Source organism: Mesoplodon mirus (genome assembly GCF_964341445.2).
Source record: "Mesoplodon mirus genome assembly, chromosome: 4".
NCBI lineage: Eukaryota > Metazoa > Chordata > Mammalia > Artiodactyla > Ziphiidae > Mesoplodon > Mesoplodon mirus.
The window spans coordinates 148,534,052-148,555,149 of record NC_138979.1 but is presented as its reverse complement, the minus strand read 5'-3'; the positions used below and the strand labels follow the sequence as shown (position 1 = coordinate 148,555,149).

At 41.5% G+C, this 21,098-nt stretch overlaps 1 protein-coding gene across 1 annotated transcript in view; it reads right to left on the bottom strand.

Annotated features, from left to right (window-relative positions):
* PRKCH (protein kinase C eta) overlaps positions 1-21,098 on the bottom strand; it is a 224,957-nt gene that overhangs the window by 141,428 nt on the left and 62,431 nt on the right. Inside the window, exon 2 of the mRNA XM_082617453.1 lies at positions 11,619-11,682. Coding sequence (XP_082473579.1) covers positions 11,619-11,682 — 64 coding nt within the window. The remainder of the gene's footprint in view (positions 1-11,618; positions 11,683-21,098) is intronic.

The following is a 21,098-nucleotide window of genomic DNA, read 5'->3' as shown; positions in this document are numbered from 1 at the left end:
GAAGTCAGCTAGTGCTGAACAGAAATTTCAGACACCAGGATGAAATCTTAATGCTGAAGACAAGTTTCAGGGGTGGGGAAGGAAAGAAACAGGTCTTCCTGCCTCTTTACCTGCCCACTGACACAGGCGTTACTGGGGAAAACCTAATAAAAGGGATGTCAATGTAACTGGCCTGGCAAACAGAACCTCTGCTGCCTTGTTCAGTTGAAACAAAAAGAGCAGAGAGCTCTGAGGTTGCTGGAATGAGATTGAAACCAGACTCTGGAGCAATTAATTTTTCTATCAGATAATTAAATCATTTCTGTTTTTCCCAAATCTCAGATCCACTGAGAGAACACTGCATGAGTATAATTTCAACTAAAAAAATATGAAGCTTGAGAAAAATGAAGATACCAGTCAGACTCTGTTTTGCAAGAACCTTGATTTTAGAGGAACATGCTGGTTAATAAGTGAGTGTCACATAAGGTGAATCTGCTGATGCTTCTGTCCATAGACTTTTGAGCTATTTTTGCAGTTCAGCTTTTAGTGCTTACAGCTCTGATCACCTGCTCAGAAGTATTGCGACTGCCTTGTTCTGCTCAAATCAAGCAAAGGTTTAGCATCCAGCTACCCATAACAGGCATCTCTAAAGTTAGAAACCACCATACGCTTTTGGGTTGTTTGGGCGTCATTTCCTGACCTCCCTATTTTTATGAGAAAGGGCTTATAACAAAAACTGGCTGAAAAAGTACATTGCACAGTAAAAATAATTAGAGAAAAAGGATTACAGTTTCAAAAAATGACTGAATTATTCTGTCGTGTTTGTCACCTAATTGTCACCTAACATCAGTCCCCAATCGAATGTACACAAATGTTTGTCAGTTCCTTCTCTTTAAATTCTCACTAAAATTAAAAGTTCTGGACTTCTGAAAGAAAGATAAAGGGGAAAAATAACCTAGAAATTCTAAAATAATCTGGTCTCAGGACCCTTTTATAGTCTTAAAAATCAAGGACTCAGTTTTGGTTTATGTGGGTTCTCTCTACCAATATTTGCCATATTAGAAATTAAAATTGAGACTTTAAAAAATATTTATTCATTTAAAACAAGTCCTTTGCATGTTAACAAAAATAATATTTTTATGAAAGATAACTCTATTTTCTAAAGCAAAAACAGTTAAGTGAGAAGAGTGGCATTGTTTTACAATTTTGCAAATCTCTTTGATGTGTGACTTAGAGGCCAGCTGGATTCTTAGATCTGCTTCTGTATTCAATCTGCTGAAACACTGTTTTAGATGAAATATGTGAACAAAATCCAGCCTCGCATGGAGATTAGTGGAAAAGAGAGTGTTTTAATAGCTTTTTCAGGTACTTCTTTGATTCTACATCAAAACTTGACAAGTGGTAGCTTCTTAAAAGTTAGTTGCAATGTAGAATCTAAAACCAATCAATGAACTTTTTATACTGTTGTATTAAATCGATTAGTCTATCTTCAGCTTTCAGTGGATCCTGGACCCATGCATGGTTTTGTAACATTTTGTACTGGTCATTTTGAAAACATGGGCTTACTGAGTTATGCAGATCCTCTTCCAAATGTTGACCTATTTTACAATATTAAAAATCACAGTGGTTAATACCAACAACAAACTCATGTGAAAAGTCTTTTTTAAGTATTGCAAGCTGACAAGCTCATATGGTGGATATAAATTTTCCAAAATTCTACCTATGGCTTGCAGGATCCAATTTCGTCACTGGCACCATACTCACAGTTGCCTGCCTTGAAGTAACAAGCTCATTTCACTCATTTTTAAGAAAATACCTGAAAAAATCCCAAGTCTCCATAACTGTAGTTTGTCCATCATTCTTTCAGGTAAATATGGTGCCCCATGGGGAAAAACAGTGGCTACTCCATCATACAAGTGTTCTTCCTTGAGACACGGTAGTACTGCAGTATGTAGCAGAAGTGCCTTGTGCATATTCCCCATTTTGTCACACAGAATAGTATAAAGATATATAGTCAAGGGATGAGCTTAAGAACACTAATCACGTTTAGTGCTTCATCAAAGATATTCTTAAGTGAAACCCTTCCTCCCTGCAATTTCCACACACTTGCCGGGAGAAAGAATACACTGGCCACATTGACAACTGTACACTTTGGTGGCTTGATTCATTCTAAGGCACCAGCAGTTTTACCCACCACTTCTTCTGCACCACTGGTGCAAACGTCAACACATTAAAAAAACCAGAACATCTTAGTATTATAAGGAAAATAGTTTTGAACTACAGACCTCTTGAAAATGTCTCTGGAACCTCCAGAGATGTGCAGGACCACATGTTGAGAACCAAATGAAGAACTTTGAACAAAAACACCACTTAAAAGTTTATCATCAATAGTCAATGCAAGTAAGAGAAGTAGTCAGGATGAAGCTAATGATGGCTGAGGTATAACTAGGCAAATATAGCTATCATATCCTAAGCTGAACTCGTTTATTTGACTTTTAATTCCTTCCAAGTTCTAGTTTAATGCCTGCATTAAGAGAAACTACGGATGATGATGGTAAAACTCAGCAAATCTTAAGCTCAGCCTTCTCAGAGCTCTCTGATCCATACCTCGTATTTGAGAAGGTGGAACCTTTCCTAGGTCAATGTCAATCTTTAGGTTTAAGAAGAAGGAATCCAAGGAAAGCCTTGCAAAATGACATTACTCCAAAAGATGACAAAACTCTGAGGAGGGTGGGATTATACCACCTAAAGGACAGTCTTTTTTTCCCCAAGGTAGAATAAAGATAAAACATGGAAACACCTCCCAGATAGCTAGATGGCCTAGAAAGATCTTGGACCTCGGCATCCCAGTCTGAGCTTGTGTCTGGGCTCTGGCAATCATTATTCAGGAGACCATAGCAAATCAGTGTCCCTGAGCTTGCATACTGAGGATCACATCAGCCTCAGAAGTTTGTTGTGACGAGCAAATGAAATAACATACAGGATAGCAGGAACATACAGAAGGCATCAGTTACGAGGGTACGAGGCTATCCTGCTACCAGAAGAAAATAAAACAAGGGATGCTATTGCTACTTGCTCAATTACAGGCCTACCACAGCGTCTGTTCCTCAGAAGGAGTTCAATAAATGAGCCCGCTGTCATGGAAAGGAGCGGGTCAGCTATGACATGGGACGATTAGTCTCAATCCTCTAAAAAGATCATTTCTTCTTTTTCCAGTTCCCCATTCCCTCAATACCTTTCTTTCTCTCCTACCCTGTCTCCAACCTGGCTGTCATTTCCAGTGGGAGCCACATAACTGCTTGGACCAGCAAGAGAATGGAAGTAGTCACTCATCCCTCAGGTTGAATGTACAGAAAGAATACATTAAAAAAAAAAAAAAATCTAGGGGCTTCCCTGGTGGTGCAGTGGTTAAGAATCGCCTGCCAATGCAGGGGACATGGGTTTGATCCTTGGCCCGGGAAGATCCCACATGCCTTGGAGCAACTAAGACTGTGTGCCACAACTACTGAGCCCGTACTCTAGAGCCCGTGAGCCACAACTACTGAGCCCGTATGCCTAAAGCCCGTGTTCCGCAACAAGAGAAGCCACCGCAATTAGAAGCCCACGCGCCGCAATGAAGAGTAGCCCTTGCTCGCCACAACTAGAGAAAGCCCGTGCACAGCAACAAAGACCCAGTGCAGCCAAAAATAAATAAATAAAACTTAAAAATTAAAAAAAATCTAAATTAAGAAAAAGTATATCAACAAGCTGTCACCAGGCTTGAAACATGAGAAAGGAATACTAAAAAACAACTGCCATCAGAGATAACATTTTCCCCTTTAAAAATGACACACATTGAGACTGTCAGATACAGTGAGAAACTGTGGGTTGCAGCCTTCAAGCAGTTAACACGTTTCATCTGCCTTGGTACATGTGGCCACGATGATTTAGCAGAGAACATAATTATGTGTAAACCAGTGGTTTGACACAGGAAATTTGAGTGAAAATGGTTCAAAAAGATCATAATCTTACTCTACATTATAATGCCCTGCCTTAGTAGAAAGAATAAGCAGATACCAAAATTCAAGCACTTTCTATATTCTTCCCCGGGGGAAATGTGTTATTAGTTCCAAGTAACATAATAAGAGCCTGAAAGAAGGGGGCGATTAGAAGTTTTAGCGAAGTTTCCTCAACGAGCTTCAAATCCACAAATGACAGGTGCTCTGTCAGGTGGCATTTTTGCTTGTCTTTTACGAAGTTACTTTTTTCCTCCTAAACTGGTGCAGCATACTTTCAAGTTTGCTTTGGGAACTCTGGGGAAGAAACATGTCCACAAAGAACTTTCATCTTACTATCTTCATAAAGCTACTTCTACCATTAATTCTTTTGATTTACTTTATTCTTTTGGGAAACTATCTTAAAATTAAACTTTCTAAGGGCAAAATGTTATGTAATTGTTAATAGGAGATGACTCACTTGTCATTCATTATGAGTGAGAACTTTACAACAGAACGAAGGGAATTATCTCACTCATCTCTTCCTACCTGCAGTTTTTGACTCACAGCTTAGTATTTATTTAGCACCTTTAAAATATTTCTGAAATACTTTAGTCATTTAAATTTTTTAACTCACCTCTTTGTAATACATAAAAATTGGGAATTAAGGATAAAATATAGACAGACCAAAAACACCAGCTTTAATTTATAAATGAGAATAGGTAGCATGTGTTCAAACTTAAAGCATCATTTGGATGTTGGAGAGGCAACCCAGATTCTGTTTTTTGTTTAGAAAATAGATTTTTTAAATGTGTAATTTTAACTTCTTATTAAAGAGAACCTCAAACACATGCAAAAGTAGACAGAAACTTATAATAAACCTACATGTAACCATCAGCCAGCTTCAACAGCCAGCTTGTGGCTAATCTGGTTTTATCTGTACCCTATCTCCCCTCCTCCCACCTCTGGAATATTCTGAAGTACATCTCAGCTATCATTTCATCAGTAAACATTCCAATATGTATCTCTAATAGACGCTCTATTTTAAACAACCAAAATGCCACAATCACTGCTAAATCAGGTTAATAATTCCTTTATATCATCATGTATACAGTTACTGTTCCCATTTTCCCAGCTGTGTCCTGGGAGTTATTGTTTTGCAATCTGTGTTTGATATGTTCTATATGTTGAAACTGGTTAATATGTTCCTCTTCTGTTATTTTGATTTTCCTTCCTTCTCTTTTCCTTTTTTCTTCCAATTTTTAGTCAAAGGAGCGAAGTCTCTTGTCCTATCAAATTTTTCCACAGTTTGGGTTTTGCTGATTGCATCTCCTGGTGTCATTTAAAATGTGCCCCTATCCACTGTATTTCGTCTACAATGGTGGTTAGATGTGGAAGACTGACTGGATTTGGGCTTGATTTTTTGACAAGACTACCCCACAGATGGGGTGGTGTGCTCCCATGAGGAAACACATATTGTCTGGTTCTTGCTCTGTGGGCCAATCACTGAAGTATGAGGTACCCTGAATCCAGGCAAACTTCACTTATGCAAACTACATTATCATCTTCAAATCTTAGACTGTATTTCTTAACAGCATTACAAGGCAGCAACATCTTTTTTGATTTGTTCTCACATGAGGGCATGTGACTTAATTTCTTTGTGTTGCTTCTCTTCCAATTATAACAGTTATGAGTTTAGTTTGATGCACTTTCATCAGTACTTCATCTTTTTTTTTTTTTTTTTTTTTTTTTGGCCACTCCACTCTTCCAGGTAAGAACTAGTCCAAAATAGTGACAATCGAACAGGGCCACAGTGACAGCATCTAGAGGTTGCATTAAAAATCCAGGTCTATTTCATCACCTTAATAAATTTCAGCTTGATTAGGTGACCAATCCAGTCACCTAAGCTCCAGAAAGACTTAGCCAGAATGAAATAAAGAGTGACATGAGACGGCCCTTTCAAAAGAATAAATCATTTCAACTGTGCCTTGACAGCAGTGCTGAGGGGAATTCGGTATCTGATCAAGAGTGATAACACCTTTCTTAAGATGAACAATGGTGATGGGTTTTTGACCCAGTTGATCATGTTATGCCTTCAGCTCTGTGACAGACTTCCATGAAGAGTTTTCTTGCTCCATCTCAGTTTAATGAAGAGCCCTCACTGTAGGTTTTTAAGCAGGCTTATTTCTTACCTCAGCATTAAACAGAAACCTATACTTTATCATCAACTTGTGAAGCTACTACTGTTAACACCAATTAAAGTATGACTTTTCAAAAAGACTTTTATGTTCTGTCCTTTCTCCAGACTTCATTATCACCATTTCGATGCCAGTTTCTACCATCTGGCGAAACAGTCCCTGGCGTGCAGTAAGCACTCAAATATTATTGAACGAGTATATTAACAAAATGGGTGTTCATTAAGTAAACCTTCAGCAGAGTTTGGGTGAGTTTGACAAATTATAATCTGTGATCCAGGTCCTTAATTACTGGTGTTCCACAGAGTTCTGCTCTTAGCCAACCTTGGCTTTCTCTCTAAATCTTCTTATTGGGTCCCTTCATCCTTGTGCCTGTCTCCCACTGGCACCCAGAGCTACACCTCAGGCCTCAATCTCTTGCCAAACTCTAGACTCCTACTGCTAGTTCTTCCTAAACATCTCCACTTGGGTTTCCCACAAGCTTCTCAAACTCCACCCATTCAAAGCTGAATCCATCACATTCCATTCCTATGTGTCTGCTCTGGTGAATGACCCCACAACACCCCTCTGAGCATCATCTGGGTCTCATCCCTGTTCATCCCTGACACCCTATGAATTGCCAATTCCTGTTGGTTTCGAGATCTATATATTTCTCATAGCTGTCCCCTCCTCTCCATCCATCCTGCAGATTCCCACTGAACTTGGGCTCTAGTAACCTCTCCCTCAGACAGCTTTAACTGTCTCTTACTGGCTGTCTACACCCCTGTCTCCTCTTATGATCTGAACAGCCCCCAGCCCCAAGCCCCTTGTACCCACAGCTACCAAGTCAGATTTTGTTTCTCATTCCTTAAAACCCTTCACTGGCACCCCATCAGTCTACTAGCCTAGAAGTAGTGTGTGACCATGCAATTTATCCTCTAACCTGGGACCCTTCTGAGAGTGAAAGGTGACACTGTTAGTAGTTACAGTGGTATAGCAGACAAACTCAGACTGTCCTGGGCAAACCTACGCATGAGGCCCTCCCAAGTCTCTGCTACACCTCCCACTGCACTCCCTCACCTTCGGCGCCCCTCTCGCTACTTTCAATCTCTGGAACCCGTCACTGTTCTCTCACCCTTATGCCTGTGAACAAACTATCATCCCCTCTTGAACCATCTTCCCCGGCCTGGGACATTTCTATGGATCATTCCGACTTGCTTTAAACATCACCTCCCCTGTGAAACTTCTTCTAAAATCTCCTGGCAGATCCAATCACATATTCCTGCCAGGCAACACCATGCCTTGGACTTATTCCTATGCTGGGACCTGGGCCCCTGCCCTGCAAACATGGGCTGCACCTGCCTGCCTCCTATGAGCTCCTTCTAGTGTCTGTGTCTTCTTCATCTTTATCTCCCCAGCATCTGTGATGAGATCACAGGTCTGCACCCAGCAGGCATTTCTCATGTCATTTCTCAGTCATGTCTTATATTTAATAAAAACTTTTTTGCCTTAGCTACTAATTCAGCACAATTAATGAAAGATGAAAAGATGAGACAGGATGAAATAAGGAGTAGTCAGTAGCTCCTAATGCCAGTCCTGTATATCACAGACTACAGCTCCATTTAAGCGACTGCTTTTTAAAGGAGAGCTTTGGGATTATAGCATCTCGGCTAATGGAAGAACCCCTATAGGAGGCCATGAAAGGGAAACAGCCATGGCAATATGCCAACATCATATTAGAAACTGTCCACTAAATTCTCGAAGCTTCTAGTATAAAATAAAGGCAGTGTCGAAATAAAACACACTTGCTGAGTATACCTGGGGTCCCAGGCAGGGGTGGGGAGAATGACAGGACTCCTGCTGCTGTGACAACAGGAACACGGAGATGAGAACCCACTCGTGTGCCTTCATAGAGCACTCTACAGTTTGCAAAGCATTTCCCTACGCATTCTACCACCTGACCTTTAAAACAACCCTGTGAGATAGATCAGATGCGTGCCGAGGCTCAACCAACACTTCTTTTTTTTTTTTAATTTAAAGTTTACTTTGTATTGGAGTATAGTTGATTTACAATGTTGTGTTAGTTTCTGTTGTACAGCAAAGTGATTCAGTCATATATATCTCCATTCTTTTTCAGATTCTTTTCACATATAGGTTATTACAGAATATTGAGTAGAGTTCCCTGACAATACAGTAGGTCCTTTTTATCTATTTTATATGTAGTGGTGTGTATATGTTAATCCCAACCTCCTAATTTATGCCCCTCCCAACCTTTCCCCTTTGGTAACCATAAATTTGTTTTCTAAATCTGTGAATCTGTTTCTGTTTTGTAAATAAGTTCATTTGTGTCATTTTTTCAGATTCCACATACAAGTGATATCATGTGATATTTGTCTTTCTCTAACTTACTTCACTTAGCATGATAATCTCTAGGTCCATCCATGTTGCTGTATGTGGCATTATTTCATTCTTTCGTCAACCAACATTTCTTGAGCTTCGACAATCCCTCTGGGATCCCAGGCCAATGCCCCCTTCACAGCCTGAGCCACACCAGGCAAGCCTGACCTCATCATGCTTCTTTATGTAAAACCCTTCAGCATCCCAGATGGAAACTAGAGCTCCAAATGTTCTATCAGCCTACCTGTCACTTTATGGCCAGGGATGATCTAGGGTGGCTGACAGGTGAGAGGCCAAGCCAGGGACATTCTCACAGTGCCAGGTCCAGGCGCTGCCATAGCTGAGGAAGGTGTGTGTGGGCTGGGAGGCTCCATTCCCTCCTTGTGTAACACACAAAGAGGCAGCCATCACGTTGTCTGCATGTGACAAGGAAGCTGTGCCCTAAGGCAGCAGCAACGTGCCAGCTCAAGCTGAGCTCCGGCCCAGGAGCCAAACTGACAAGGCAAGGCTCCCACAGACAAAAAGAACAGACCTGAGCTTCTAAAATACAGCCCACACCGTGATGCCATAGATCCTGAAATTTCAACATTAAAAAAATCTATTTCTTATGGATAAAACAGCTCTTCCAGCATCTTTTAAAATACGCAGGCACACCTAAGAGGGGTAGAGTGCTAAGATAGCAATCATTATCATTTTAGTGTGAATTAGTCCATGAATTCACTGTCTTCCTTATTAGCAAGTGTTCCTGGAGAGAGGAGCTCACTGGGCATCTTACTGGAGTAAGAGACAGTGGAAGGCAGAGAACAGGAAGGACTAACTTAGAGGGGAGGTGGAATTACCAAAGATGAACTCGGCCTGCCTCACCATTTTACGCAGGGTCACCTCCGAAAGGAATATAATTACAATGACCTGGTAAGAACTCACCCCAAATAACACTTGACATTCTTTCTTCTTATCACTATAACTAATAAATTAATATTGGGTTGGCCAAAAAGTTTGTTTGTAACACAGAAAACCCGAACAAACTTTTTGGCCAACCCAATACTATGAGAATACCGAGGAGTATTCCAGAGCCACTGTTCTGATGTTTCTAGTGTAAAATTAAGGAAGATAAAAACTTAATAAAATTTAGTCCTAGAGAGCTGGTGTAACTCTAAAAAAAGATGTCATGTAACAACAATGGCACCATCAGACCTGGTCTAACATGCATGGCCTTACTCCACTGGTCCCTGGTCACTCGGTGCAAAAACGTAGTTCAGCACATTCAGAATCTCACTCGCTCCTCATTCACACCTCTATTCTCACTGCTGGGCTTGTCTATACCATGGTTGTACCCATGTTCCATGTGCTGTAAGAATGTTCTATCAGCAATGTTCTGTAATATTACATTATATTTTATTTGACTGAGTTATGAGCAGACTCATTTTTCCCACAAATCCTGTATGTTCAAGATACCAAGCCAAACCAAAAGACCTGTGAGCAGGCAGAAGACCCCCAAACTGTAATCTGGACAGTTTTTTCATGTTCAAGTATCCCAAGTTTTCTGCTAATTTCAAAAGATAAGACGTGACAATTGAGACAACAACTTGAAAAATGTTCACATGAAGACAATTTGCCCACATGAATGACAAGGGTTGGCTGAGACGAGAGAAAACCACTTCTCAAAGGTGTCATCAATGTGCAAAATGCCAACACCAAACAGACAAACCATGAAGCCACACATTTACAGATATTTGCAAGGATTTTAGTTAACAGTGGAGTAGCTTGTAATGGACTAATCTTTCCACCAAAAACAATTAAGATATTTAGAAATACATTCTAAAACAATTAATTGGAAACACTGGAGGGCCACCAGAAAAGAGACAGAGATTAGAGGGAATTTGATATGCAACTTAAAACCACAAGATATCATTTCATAGCCACCAGCATGTCTAAAATTAAAGAGAATGACCGTACCAAGTGTTGCGGAGGATACAGAGTAACTGGAACTCTTATACATTGCTGGTGGAAATATAAGAATACAACCACTTTGGAAAACCATTTTGAAAGTTTCTTATAAAGTTAAACATGTATCTACTCTATTATGCAGAAATTCCACTGCTAGGTATTTACCCAAGAAAAATCAAAGTGTAATGTATGTACAAGAATGTTTATGGAAGCATTCTTTATAATAACCCCAAACAGGGAAAACTCCAAAATGTCCATCAAGATGAGAATAAGCAAACAAAATTGCACTACATTTATGTAGTAGAATACCCAGCAGTAAAAAGGAACAGAATACTAATATACACAATGACATGAATGGGTCTCACAGAAATTATGCTGAGCAAAAGAAATCAGACACAAAAGAGAACATGCTATGTAGTTCCATTTATATGAACTTCCAGAATAGACAAAATTAACCTATGGTGAAGACACAAAGCAAAACATTGCATTTACTGCCTCTGGCAGCAGGGGATTAACTGGGAGAGGACACAGGGAACTTTCAGAGGGATGAAAATGTTCTATGTCTTGGATTGGAGCACTAGTTACACAGTTGTATGCATTTGTCAAAACCAAACTCTTCACTTCTGATCTATTCATTTCTCTGTATATAAATTTTACCTCAATTTTTTAAATATGGGGAATGGGAGATGGAGGTAGCGCAAGGGGGAGAGGAACAGAATACCTTAAAGGACAGAATGAGATAAAGATTCTAAGGAAGAGAACACAACCCTTAAATTTTCAATACACTCCTAGGGCAAACTAAAAGGTTGGTCCAAAGCCAAAAATCTAAAATACAGTTTAATAGACATGAACCAAAAGAGGCAAGAACCTCTTGAACTAAGAACTGAGATGATGATGAATAAAAACAAAAACTCCGTGAGTATGTTAAACAAAACACAAGATTGCCAGAGTTAGCAAATATATTTAACCTGGCAACCCAAACCAATAGACCATTAGACAACAAAATACCAACCAGCCTGGTTTATACAGTCAATTTTTAAAGCGTCTTCTACAAAATGCTCTTTTTATATGCTCCATGATATAAATTCCTACTGAGTATGAACTAAGAGTACACAAATACCAGAAACCACCCCAAATTCATTCTTACCTTCAGTGAAACTTCCTGTTAGGGTTATTACAACAAAAACTTTCCCTTCTGGCTCCAGATCCACCTAGAAAGAGAGAAAAAAATTGTATGTTATATGCTAATTTTGAAGTATTTTTTTTTGTGGGCCTCAAATAACTCTCGACAGAGAGGCCTCAATGCACAAATCACAGCCATAAATCAGATCTATGCTTTTCACTGAACAGTAGAGGGGCAGGAAACAAGTGACAGCACAAGAAACTGTAAAGGACGAAAAGCAGATCTAAACGAAACCGTGCGATGTTTTCCCTCTCTCGAATGTTTTCCTCTTCCATTGTGGCTCTCTGTGATATGGATGAGCAACCACACACGTGGTCACTGTTTCTGAGACGCGCCTAACTGATGTGCACCATTTGTAAGAACAATATTTTACTAAACCACGTGGCAAGTGTATGAAGTAGAGAAATAATGGCAACATAAAGGCAATGAACTAACGTGCCATGGTCAACTGCGTACCTTTAGTGTGAGGAAGTAACGAGTTTGAGTGGAAGAGTGCTGTCTCTGTCTACACCATTTCCACCTGAGTGCAGTTCATCTTCAGGGAGCACCAGGGGAGGCAGTACGTGTGCTGTGCATTCACTACACTCGACTGGTCACAGGAACATCAACGTTCCTTCAAGTTCTTATCTACGAGCTGAGAAAACAAGACAGGTGTGCTGCCGACGAGGCAGCTGTACGTCTTCTCACTAGAGCCTGTCCTCTGCACACACTCCCGTCTCCCAGAGACCTTCACACAGCGTGGCCCCAGGATGGGGCAGCACCCTCCATATCTGCTCTGACCACACTGGCCCAGGTAGGCAGGCTCTGCCCTCTTCACGCTAACCTTGAACTACCCATGAACACCTCTAAGCCATGGATTCTGAGGTTCTTTGGGGCTCCGATACATACATTTACAATTGTCCTTAAATAAAATCTTGTCAGGTTTAGCCTATGGCTTCAGCTCTGCCTTTGACCTTCTGTCTAAGAGAGGGAGGTTCAGAGAATCTGAGTATAGATATGGATGGCCTTTTGGGTAGAATATTAAATTTAAATAAGCTGCAAATCACATGGTACAATGTCCGAACTAGACCAGGACACGGACTCCAGTCTGACTGCCGCAGCAGCAAGGTCTTTAACCATGCCCAGCTTCACTGCTCCCATCTCCAAGTCCATGATGTCATTACTCAGCATTTCTGACGTGGCTTCTGTCAGACAATCTCAAAGAGCCTTAATGGTACTATTTATTGTTTGTATTGTATCTACAGGTGACCAATACCGAGAAAAGAAACGCACTGACCTTACCCTAGAGCTCACCACCACCTGTTTTTAAGTACTACACCCTGTTTCTACTTTTTCAAAATAAAAGATGCCTGTTTTACACTGACTGGGAGAGCTTCATCTATATAACAGCTAATTCTTATAAACCCTGCCTTTTTCTGCATTCAGTCTGTTATCAGTGTGGTTACCACACCGTAACTCACTCCAGTGTTCACATCAGCTTCTTGCATCACGACTAGTAACTTAACAATATCCCCTTAACTATCTTATCAACACTTGCGAACCTTTATAGAACAATTCTGAAAATAGAGCTCTCTGGAGAGATGACTAAACAGGATGTCAGTGTCTAATTGTCTCCACTCTCTGCCTTGACTTGTTTCAAGTCAAAAATATTTTATTTTTAAAAGCCACTCCCTCATCTTCAATATAAAAGCCTGGCAGAGCCACATACATGCACACACATTCGACCTCACAACATCAACTGCTGCTGGCACAGCAGGAGCTGCTGCCAGCCTCCAAACTGCCAGGCCACCTCCGAGATCCAGCCAGTAAACTCCCTCCAACACTGCCCGAGGGCCCACAAAGAAGTCCACGCCACCACATGGGCAGGAGCTCCTCTGACAGATAGCAGGAGACTCCAGCACTTAGAATCAGGAGCTATCACAGTACAACAGGTTCGATCCTCACTTTTGACCCAAGTCACCATCACGGTGGAAAAGCCAGACTCAAATGCCATCTGTAAGCCTAGTCCATCTAAGACCTCTGACCTTAGAACAGGGTTTTACCAACTGCAGGTCGAGACTCACTAGTGAGACATGAAAACCATGTAGTGGGCTGCACACAACAGGGATTTTGAACTAGAATAAAGTGGAACAGAAAATATGAACACGCCAAATAGTAAGGAAAAGTACCACGCCATGAAAATTCTGTTTGCAGTTTTATACGCGTGAGAATGGTAGACTGGGTTTTAGTGTAAAATGTCTTCCTTACTGTATCACAGAGAAACAGTTTGAAAATGCGGCCCTCGAGGTTATCTGCTTCACCTGTACAGTGCTGATGGCTTGGCATCTATACATGGTGGTGGCTGCTTAGACACCTCCAGGGACAGCCAACTCACTACCACCACAGCTGGCGTCTTTCATTCCTGTACCCCAGAGAAGATCCTTCTCTAACAGCAGAAATGCAGTGACCAATAGCTTCCATTCATTGACCCTAGCTTTGTCTCCTACTGCTGTAGTGCATACTTTAGCTCTACAGATTCTGGGAAGAGCGCTTCAGCTTTACTGGAGGACCACCCTGCCCTCATATTAGTCCATGGCTCAGCTGAGAGTCTACCCCTGGTTCCAGAATGGACATGTGACCCAGGCTTGCCAAACTGAGCACTGAATTCCCTCGGCCAAGATGACGGGCCTGGAGCTGGCCTATGCCCTACATGTGGCCATCTGAGTAATTGCTCCTCCCTACCCTCAATCACTGGTGCAGGTTTGGGCCCAAAATCCAAGTAGGTCCAATCAGGAATCCTGGATCTACAAGGAAGAAGTACGATCTCACTCCTGCTGAACTGTAACCTGGAAGGACATACACTTGGGAGTGTCTGGCACCATTCTTACTACCACACTGGGCTGGAGAATGAAGTCAATAAAGAATGGAGAGCTGAGAGACAGAGAGACCAGGTCTTGATGTCATTTAAAGCCTTAGATCAAGCCCTGCTTGATTCTTCTGGATTTTCAGTTATTTGAGCCCATAACTTCCTTTTGCTTTAGCCAGTTTGAGTAGGGTTTTCTATCACTTGCACCCCAAAAGGCTTATCCAAATTGGCAGCCAAAGAGAATAAGTCATATTTGTAAAGACAATCGTCACCTCCCCTCTACACTTTCTAATGCCCATGGCATCTCCCGCAATCTGTCCCCCTGCCTCTCTCTGGCACTGAAACAGCTCCTGTAACCCTTGTCACATCCCACGGTCAGATCCAAAGATGTGTCCGTCTTCCCCTCAGCTGACCCCTCTGCTGTATCTGATGCTCTTGCCCACTTCCTCCTTCATGAATCTCTCGTGAAACCCTGCTGCTCCTGAGTCCTCTTTTCCTTCCATTGGAAGATTCAGACTCATGATTTCAAAACCCACCTGAGATTCTTTGGGGGTAGGAGTAGGAGAAGAAACAAACATATCAGAACCTCCAAGAGGGTGTAGTCACATTCATTTCCTAAGTCTCAAGCACACACTTTATTCCCAAACCTATATATGCACCTTTTCTGAAAGTCTCCATCTCAGTGTCTCACTAAGACAAGTCCCTTTAATTCAACATGTCCAGAGTCCAAAGTCTTATCATGTACCCCCAAATGACTCCCCCATTTCCCCAGCAGCCCAGGCTCCTCACTGTGTGCATATAATCCTACCAGATCCCACCAAGTCCACTTTCTGAGCCTCTCTTAAACCCTCCCCTTCCTCTCCACTCCTCCTGCCCTGCCTCACCTTGCCTCTTGCAGGGGCCTTCTAGCTGGTTTCCATCTCCAGACCCATAATCCCTGAGCTGCTACCACTGACATTTCAAAAATGAAAATCTGACCATGTGACTTTCTAACTTAAAATCGTTCAATGTGTCCTTTCCCTTCTATGATAACAGCCAAACTCCTTAGCAGGGCACACAGCCCCACATGCTGTGTCCTTACCATCCCAAACACATACAACCCGTATCTCAGCATCTATAAATTATTTGTAGACTCTTCAGGGAGGCATATTATTTCATTTATAACCTTAGAGATCAACAAAATGTATTATGGGTCAGACAGCATAATGGAGAATGTAGTTAAAATGATGAAAAATATACATTACCTGTCTGAAGCTTATTGCCTAGTGATTTGAGGCATGCAATCTTTATACCCAGAAAATCCTTCTCTTTTTAACCTTTCAAACTCCTATTTGTCTATCGAGAATCAACTCAAAACTCACTTTTTACAGGAAGACCTTCCGAGACCTCTTTTAGACAGGTGGGCAACTCCACACCATTACAGAAACCATTGCTGGAACCCCCTCGTGTTGTAGCCACTATGCTCTGGTCCCTTAGGACCCTGACTTGCACATAAGAGGACTGAAATGGTTTTGTGAGTGAGTAAATTAACAAACAAGCAAGGATACTCCAAGTAGCTTCATAGAGGACATGGTTTTCTCCTCCTTCACCATTCTGATTGGTTTCCTCCAGATATGCTCCAGTTTCTCCACACTCCCATGAAAGAGTGAACATCAGCCTGCAGGTGCACCAGATGTTAACAGGGCAAAGCAACGTTATCACCAGCTTTGATTTCAGGAGTGACAGTGCCCTTTAGTGATGTGGCTACAGACTTCATGAACACTTTGAGAAGCCCCAGTGACCCAGCTTGAGTTTGCCATCAGCTAAAACCTTTGCATCTTTTCTACATGCTGTAAGGCTCTGCTTCTCACATCCTGTGCAGTGCTTAGGCCCCAAATCCTAAGAGCTCCATATTTTTTCTGCAGAATTTCAGCTGGTTGCTCTGGGCTCCAAGGCTCACTAGATCCCAAATCCAGTCACTCAGTCACTCTCCTTGTCAGCTTTATGGCCTTCCAAATCAGAGCCTGGGTTACCCTGTCATCATGTGAGGCACTTATAGAATGTCCACCATGACAGGGCTGAGGCCAGAGTGCCATGGAGATCCCACATAGAAATGGATGTATTGTGCATTCTTTCTGTAACAGTCATTCAGGGAGAAGTGACTATGCTAAGCCCTCTTTCCTAGAGACCACTTCTATTAATGAGAAGGGCAACTCCTGGGCCCGTCAAAACTCAGAAAGCAATGGCCTTTAAAAGTGACATTCTGACACACAAATAGATAAATCACCAAAACTCAGTGTAAACAAATAGTGCTGTAACTGGATGTCCATATACACGATAGTGAACTTCAACTCACACGTTGTAACTTATACAAAAATTAACTCAAAATGGATCAGAGACCTAAATGTAAAACCTAACACATTAATACTTCAAGAAAAATACATCAGAGAAAATCTTTGGAACCTTGGATTAGGTAAATATTTCTTAGATATAAAACCAAAAGCACAATCCATGAAAAAACAAACTGACAAACTGGACTTCATCTAAATTAAAATGTCTGCTCTTTGAAAGACACAGTCAAGAGAATGAAAGACAGGCCACAGATCAGGAGAAAATAGTGTAATTTTTTTCTCACTTGTATCCAAATAAAGAACTTGCAAAACTCTATAAGAAAACAACCCAACTTTTAAAAAATGGGCTTCATCACTTCATTTCACCAAAGAAGACATAATATAAAGATGGCAAATAAGTATATAAAAACAAGTTCAACCTCATTAGTCATTAGAGAAATGCAAATTAAAACTACAATGCAATAACAATACCTACCTATTATGAGGGCTAACACTAAAATGTCTGACCATACTAAATGTAAGAATGTGGAGCAACTGGAATTCCCGTATGTTGCTGATGGGACTATAAAATGGAACTATCACTTTGGAAACAGTTTGACATTTTCTTAAATTGTTACACATACACCTCCCATTTGATCCAGCCATTCAACTCTTAGGTATTTAACCAAGAATAAAGCAAGCATATGTTCAAAAATATGTATGCAAATGCTCAAGGCGCTTTTTAAAGAATATGATATAGCCATACAATGGACTAGTATTCAACAATAAAAAGAATAAACTGTTGATTTGGTCTAATTAGCTAAATTGGAAGGTCATCTGACCACCTCAATTTCATCACCTATAAAATGGGAATGATAGCATTTTATCCTGTAATGCATGCAACAACATGGAAAAATAGTAAATGAAAGAAGCCAAACACAAAAGAGAACACTCTGCCTAGAAAAAGAGAGACAACATATAGTTTTACCTGACTGTAAACATATAGTTTCTATAGCAGCAGAAAACATCAGTGGTTGCCTGGGGATGGGTGAGGGAAATAAGACGGGTGGTAGAGAGGGATTAAAAAGGGGCAGGAGAGTACCAAGACAATGAAATGGAGAAAGAGTACTCTTTTCAACAAAGGGTGCTGGGACAACTGGATTCCACATGCAAAAGAATAAAAGCAGACCCCTACCTCACACCATATATAAACATGAACTCAAAATGGATCATAGACCTAAAAGTAAGAGCTAAAACTATAAAACTCTTAGAAGAAAATAGAGGGATAAATTTTCCTGACTTTGGGTTAGGCAACGGTTTCTTAGATATGACATCAAAATTACAAGTGACCAAAAAATGACAAATTGGACTACATCAAAATTTAAAACTTCTGTGGTATAAAAACAAACAAGTGTCTACCTCTCTCTGCCCAAATGCCCTTTCCAAAGTGCCACTCTCGTCAACTTTCCTCCATCCAAGCCTCCAGAGGCTTCCTAGTGCCTTCAGAAGAAAACTCGTTCTCCTTCACCTGGCTTTCCAGGGCACCGTGGGCTCCCCACTAATTAACCCAAACCTGTTTTTCAAATTTCCATTCTTTAAACCTGCTCTTCTAGTCAGGCCCATCTCCTCACTATGTCACAGGGACATCTGTGCTCGTGCTGCTGTCTCTACTTAGAAAGCCTTTCTCTCTTCACCTATCCACTCATTCCAACATTGACTGAATGACTCCTAGGGTCAGGATCATTGCCAGGTGCTCAGGATTTCCCAGAGACGCTCCCTGAGGCTGCAGGTGGAAGAAGCAGCTGAGTGTACCTGGCAAAGATGACGTAGCTACAGAAGCTGAAGGAAGAAACTTTTGCCAGGAAGATCTCACATGCACATCGATCCCTGAAGTCTCAAAATTCCTTTCTCGATTATTATCTTAGTATTTATTGATACCCTTAACAATTAGATAAAATTTCATAGACTTACATCTCATCACTTGCAGTTAAGTCTGTAAGCTCCTTTCCAGTGGAATCTGACACTTTTTTATTCCCCGAAGGGCCTAGCAGAGTTCCTCGAACCAAGTAAACTTTCAAAAAATATCTGTTGATTTGGTCTAATGAGCTGAATTGGAAGGTCATCTGACCACCTCAATTTCATCACCTATAAAATGGGAATGATAGCATTTTATCCTGTAATAAACACTCTGACAGCACTTTGTAAAATAAAAAAGCACTTCAAGATGGCTCCACGGCAAACCAGTAGCATATGGACTACACAGGCCCCCTGCTTAAGGATCATACTCTGCTCGCTTGACGAGCCAACTGATCACCAGCCCCCCTCCTCCACCACACACCCTGAGCCAGTGTTTCCTTTCCTTTGGCATCATTTTGCAGAAGTTGGGCAAGTCACCTATATCCCTGAGTCGGTCTTCTTGTCCATGAAATGAGAGGATTGTTAAAAAACTTTCTAGCTCTAATGTTCCATGATTCTAAACAGGCTTGGATAAAAGCCTGCAGACAGGACTCAACGGAAACACTCATTTAATTAACTGGTAATAATTTACAACCATTTCCCTTCACAGAAGGCATTAGAATTGATCACAGGCAGGAAACTTCTGGCTACTTAATTTTCATCTCAGCCTGGGATAAGCAAAAGGCCCTAGCATATTAAAAGAAAAAAAAAAAAAAACAATCCTTTGGGCAAAGGTAGAAGGTTCACCTAAACTCTATGGGCCTCGGGCCAGACATCTGTGATACTCAGATTCTTGGCTAGGTGGATCAGTAACTTTTCTAGGTCTTACTCTAGGGATAAGTAACTAAAGAACTTAAAAACATGATAAAGCACTGCACAATTCTCTTCCAGCTAAAACCAACAGACTTAAAAATGAGAGTTCAAATTCTTAAAGGAAAAAAAATTTCTTTACGGAATTGTACCAATAACCAACAAGGAGACGTGTAGCTATGTTCTTTAGTAATAGAAGTAACAGTTACTGCGTCTTGAATTCATCAATGTGCAGGAGCCCTGCCGGGTAGGTGCCTGACCTACATTATTTCTCACCTTCTCCCCCTGCAAGGTATCACCACCACCATTACAGATGGGAAAATGGAGGCTCCGTGAGGTTACGGAATTCACCAGCAGAGAAGGCCAAGCCAAGATACAGACTCAGGGAAGATCCTGCCCCAGTTCCACACCAGCCTCCCTGTAGGCTGCTGTGCCTGCATCTGCCTGCAGGTTTGCCTGATGCCTTCTGTTCCACCCGAACCAGCCTGCCCAAGCCTTGGCATGGTAGGTCAATCGCATCACCCGTCTCCCTGGGAACTTGGGCTAGACTTGTGCCCTCAGCACCTGAGGGTGCTCCCGGCCAAATGCCAAGCCTTGGTGTTTCAGCCTTGCTTCCTCACTGCCAAGGCCAGTGGGAGTGGCATCAGCCTGATGGTGTCGCCTGATGGCTCTTCACAAGGGCATGTGGCAAGTCTATGCTGGGGCTAGCAGAATGCAGCGGGCAGCTCAGGTTCCATTAGTCAGCTGCCTGGAGGACTTGAGTCAGGGTCATGTGCTGCAGACACACAGCGCATCGCTTCGCCATGGGAAGGAGTTTAAAGGAAAAGGGGGTGAATGAGGCAAACCCTATGTCCCTGCTGATTTTCTATTTTTGCAATCAGACAAGGTTTATGTGATAAAAGCACACTAAAAAGCACCACAGATTAAAAAAGATCAGAAAAAGAAGATGGCAAAAACTGAACAGAAAGGTGAGACTTATCAAATACGACTGTAGTTTAAAGCGAAGGAAAATACTATCTTTAGTCAGTGATTAAATCCTCATCTTTCTAAGTCTGGACTCTCCATGTGGTCAAAGAGGATGGTAGGGAAAGAGCCCTCGGCTGTGACCACAGCTCTGGTGGCAGGTCATCTGGCTTCTGCACCAAGACAATAAAGGTGGACAACTAGGCTTTTAAGTCCTTTTCATATCTAAGATTCTACGACTCCAAGCCACAAACAGGTTCTGAACTCCACAGAGGAAGTAAAGACTACAGAAGAGTATGCCTCTCACATGCATAAAGCCTCATGGTAACTCTTCCCCACCCCCAGCTAAACATACCCAATCACTGCAAATTTAAACTTAGAGTTATTTCAATTCAGAGCCCATAACCCCTATGTCCTAGTGTAAATAGTGTAACTCCTGGCAAAAGGGGAATTCTTTTGTATTAAAATTAGTTTTTCAAAGTGTCCCTGCCCAAAATGAAAAACCAGGAATAAATAGTCCAGATTGGATATCTCTGAGGACTAAAATACTTTTTCTTTGCC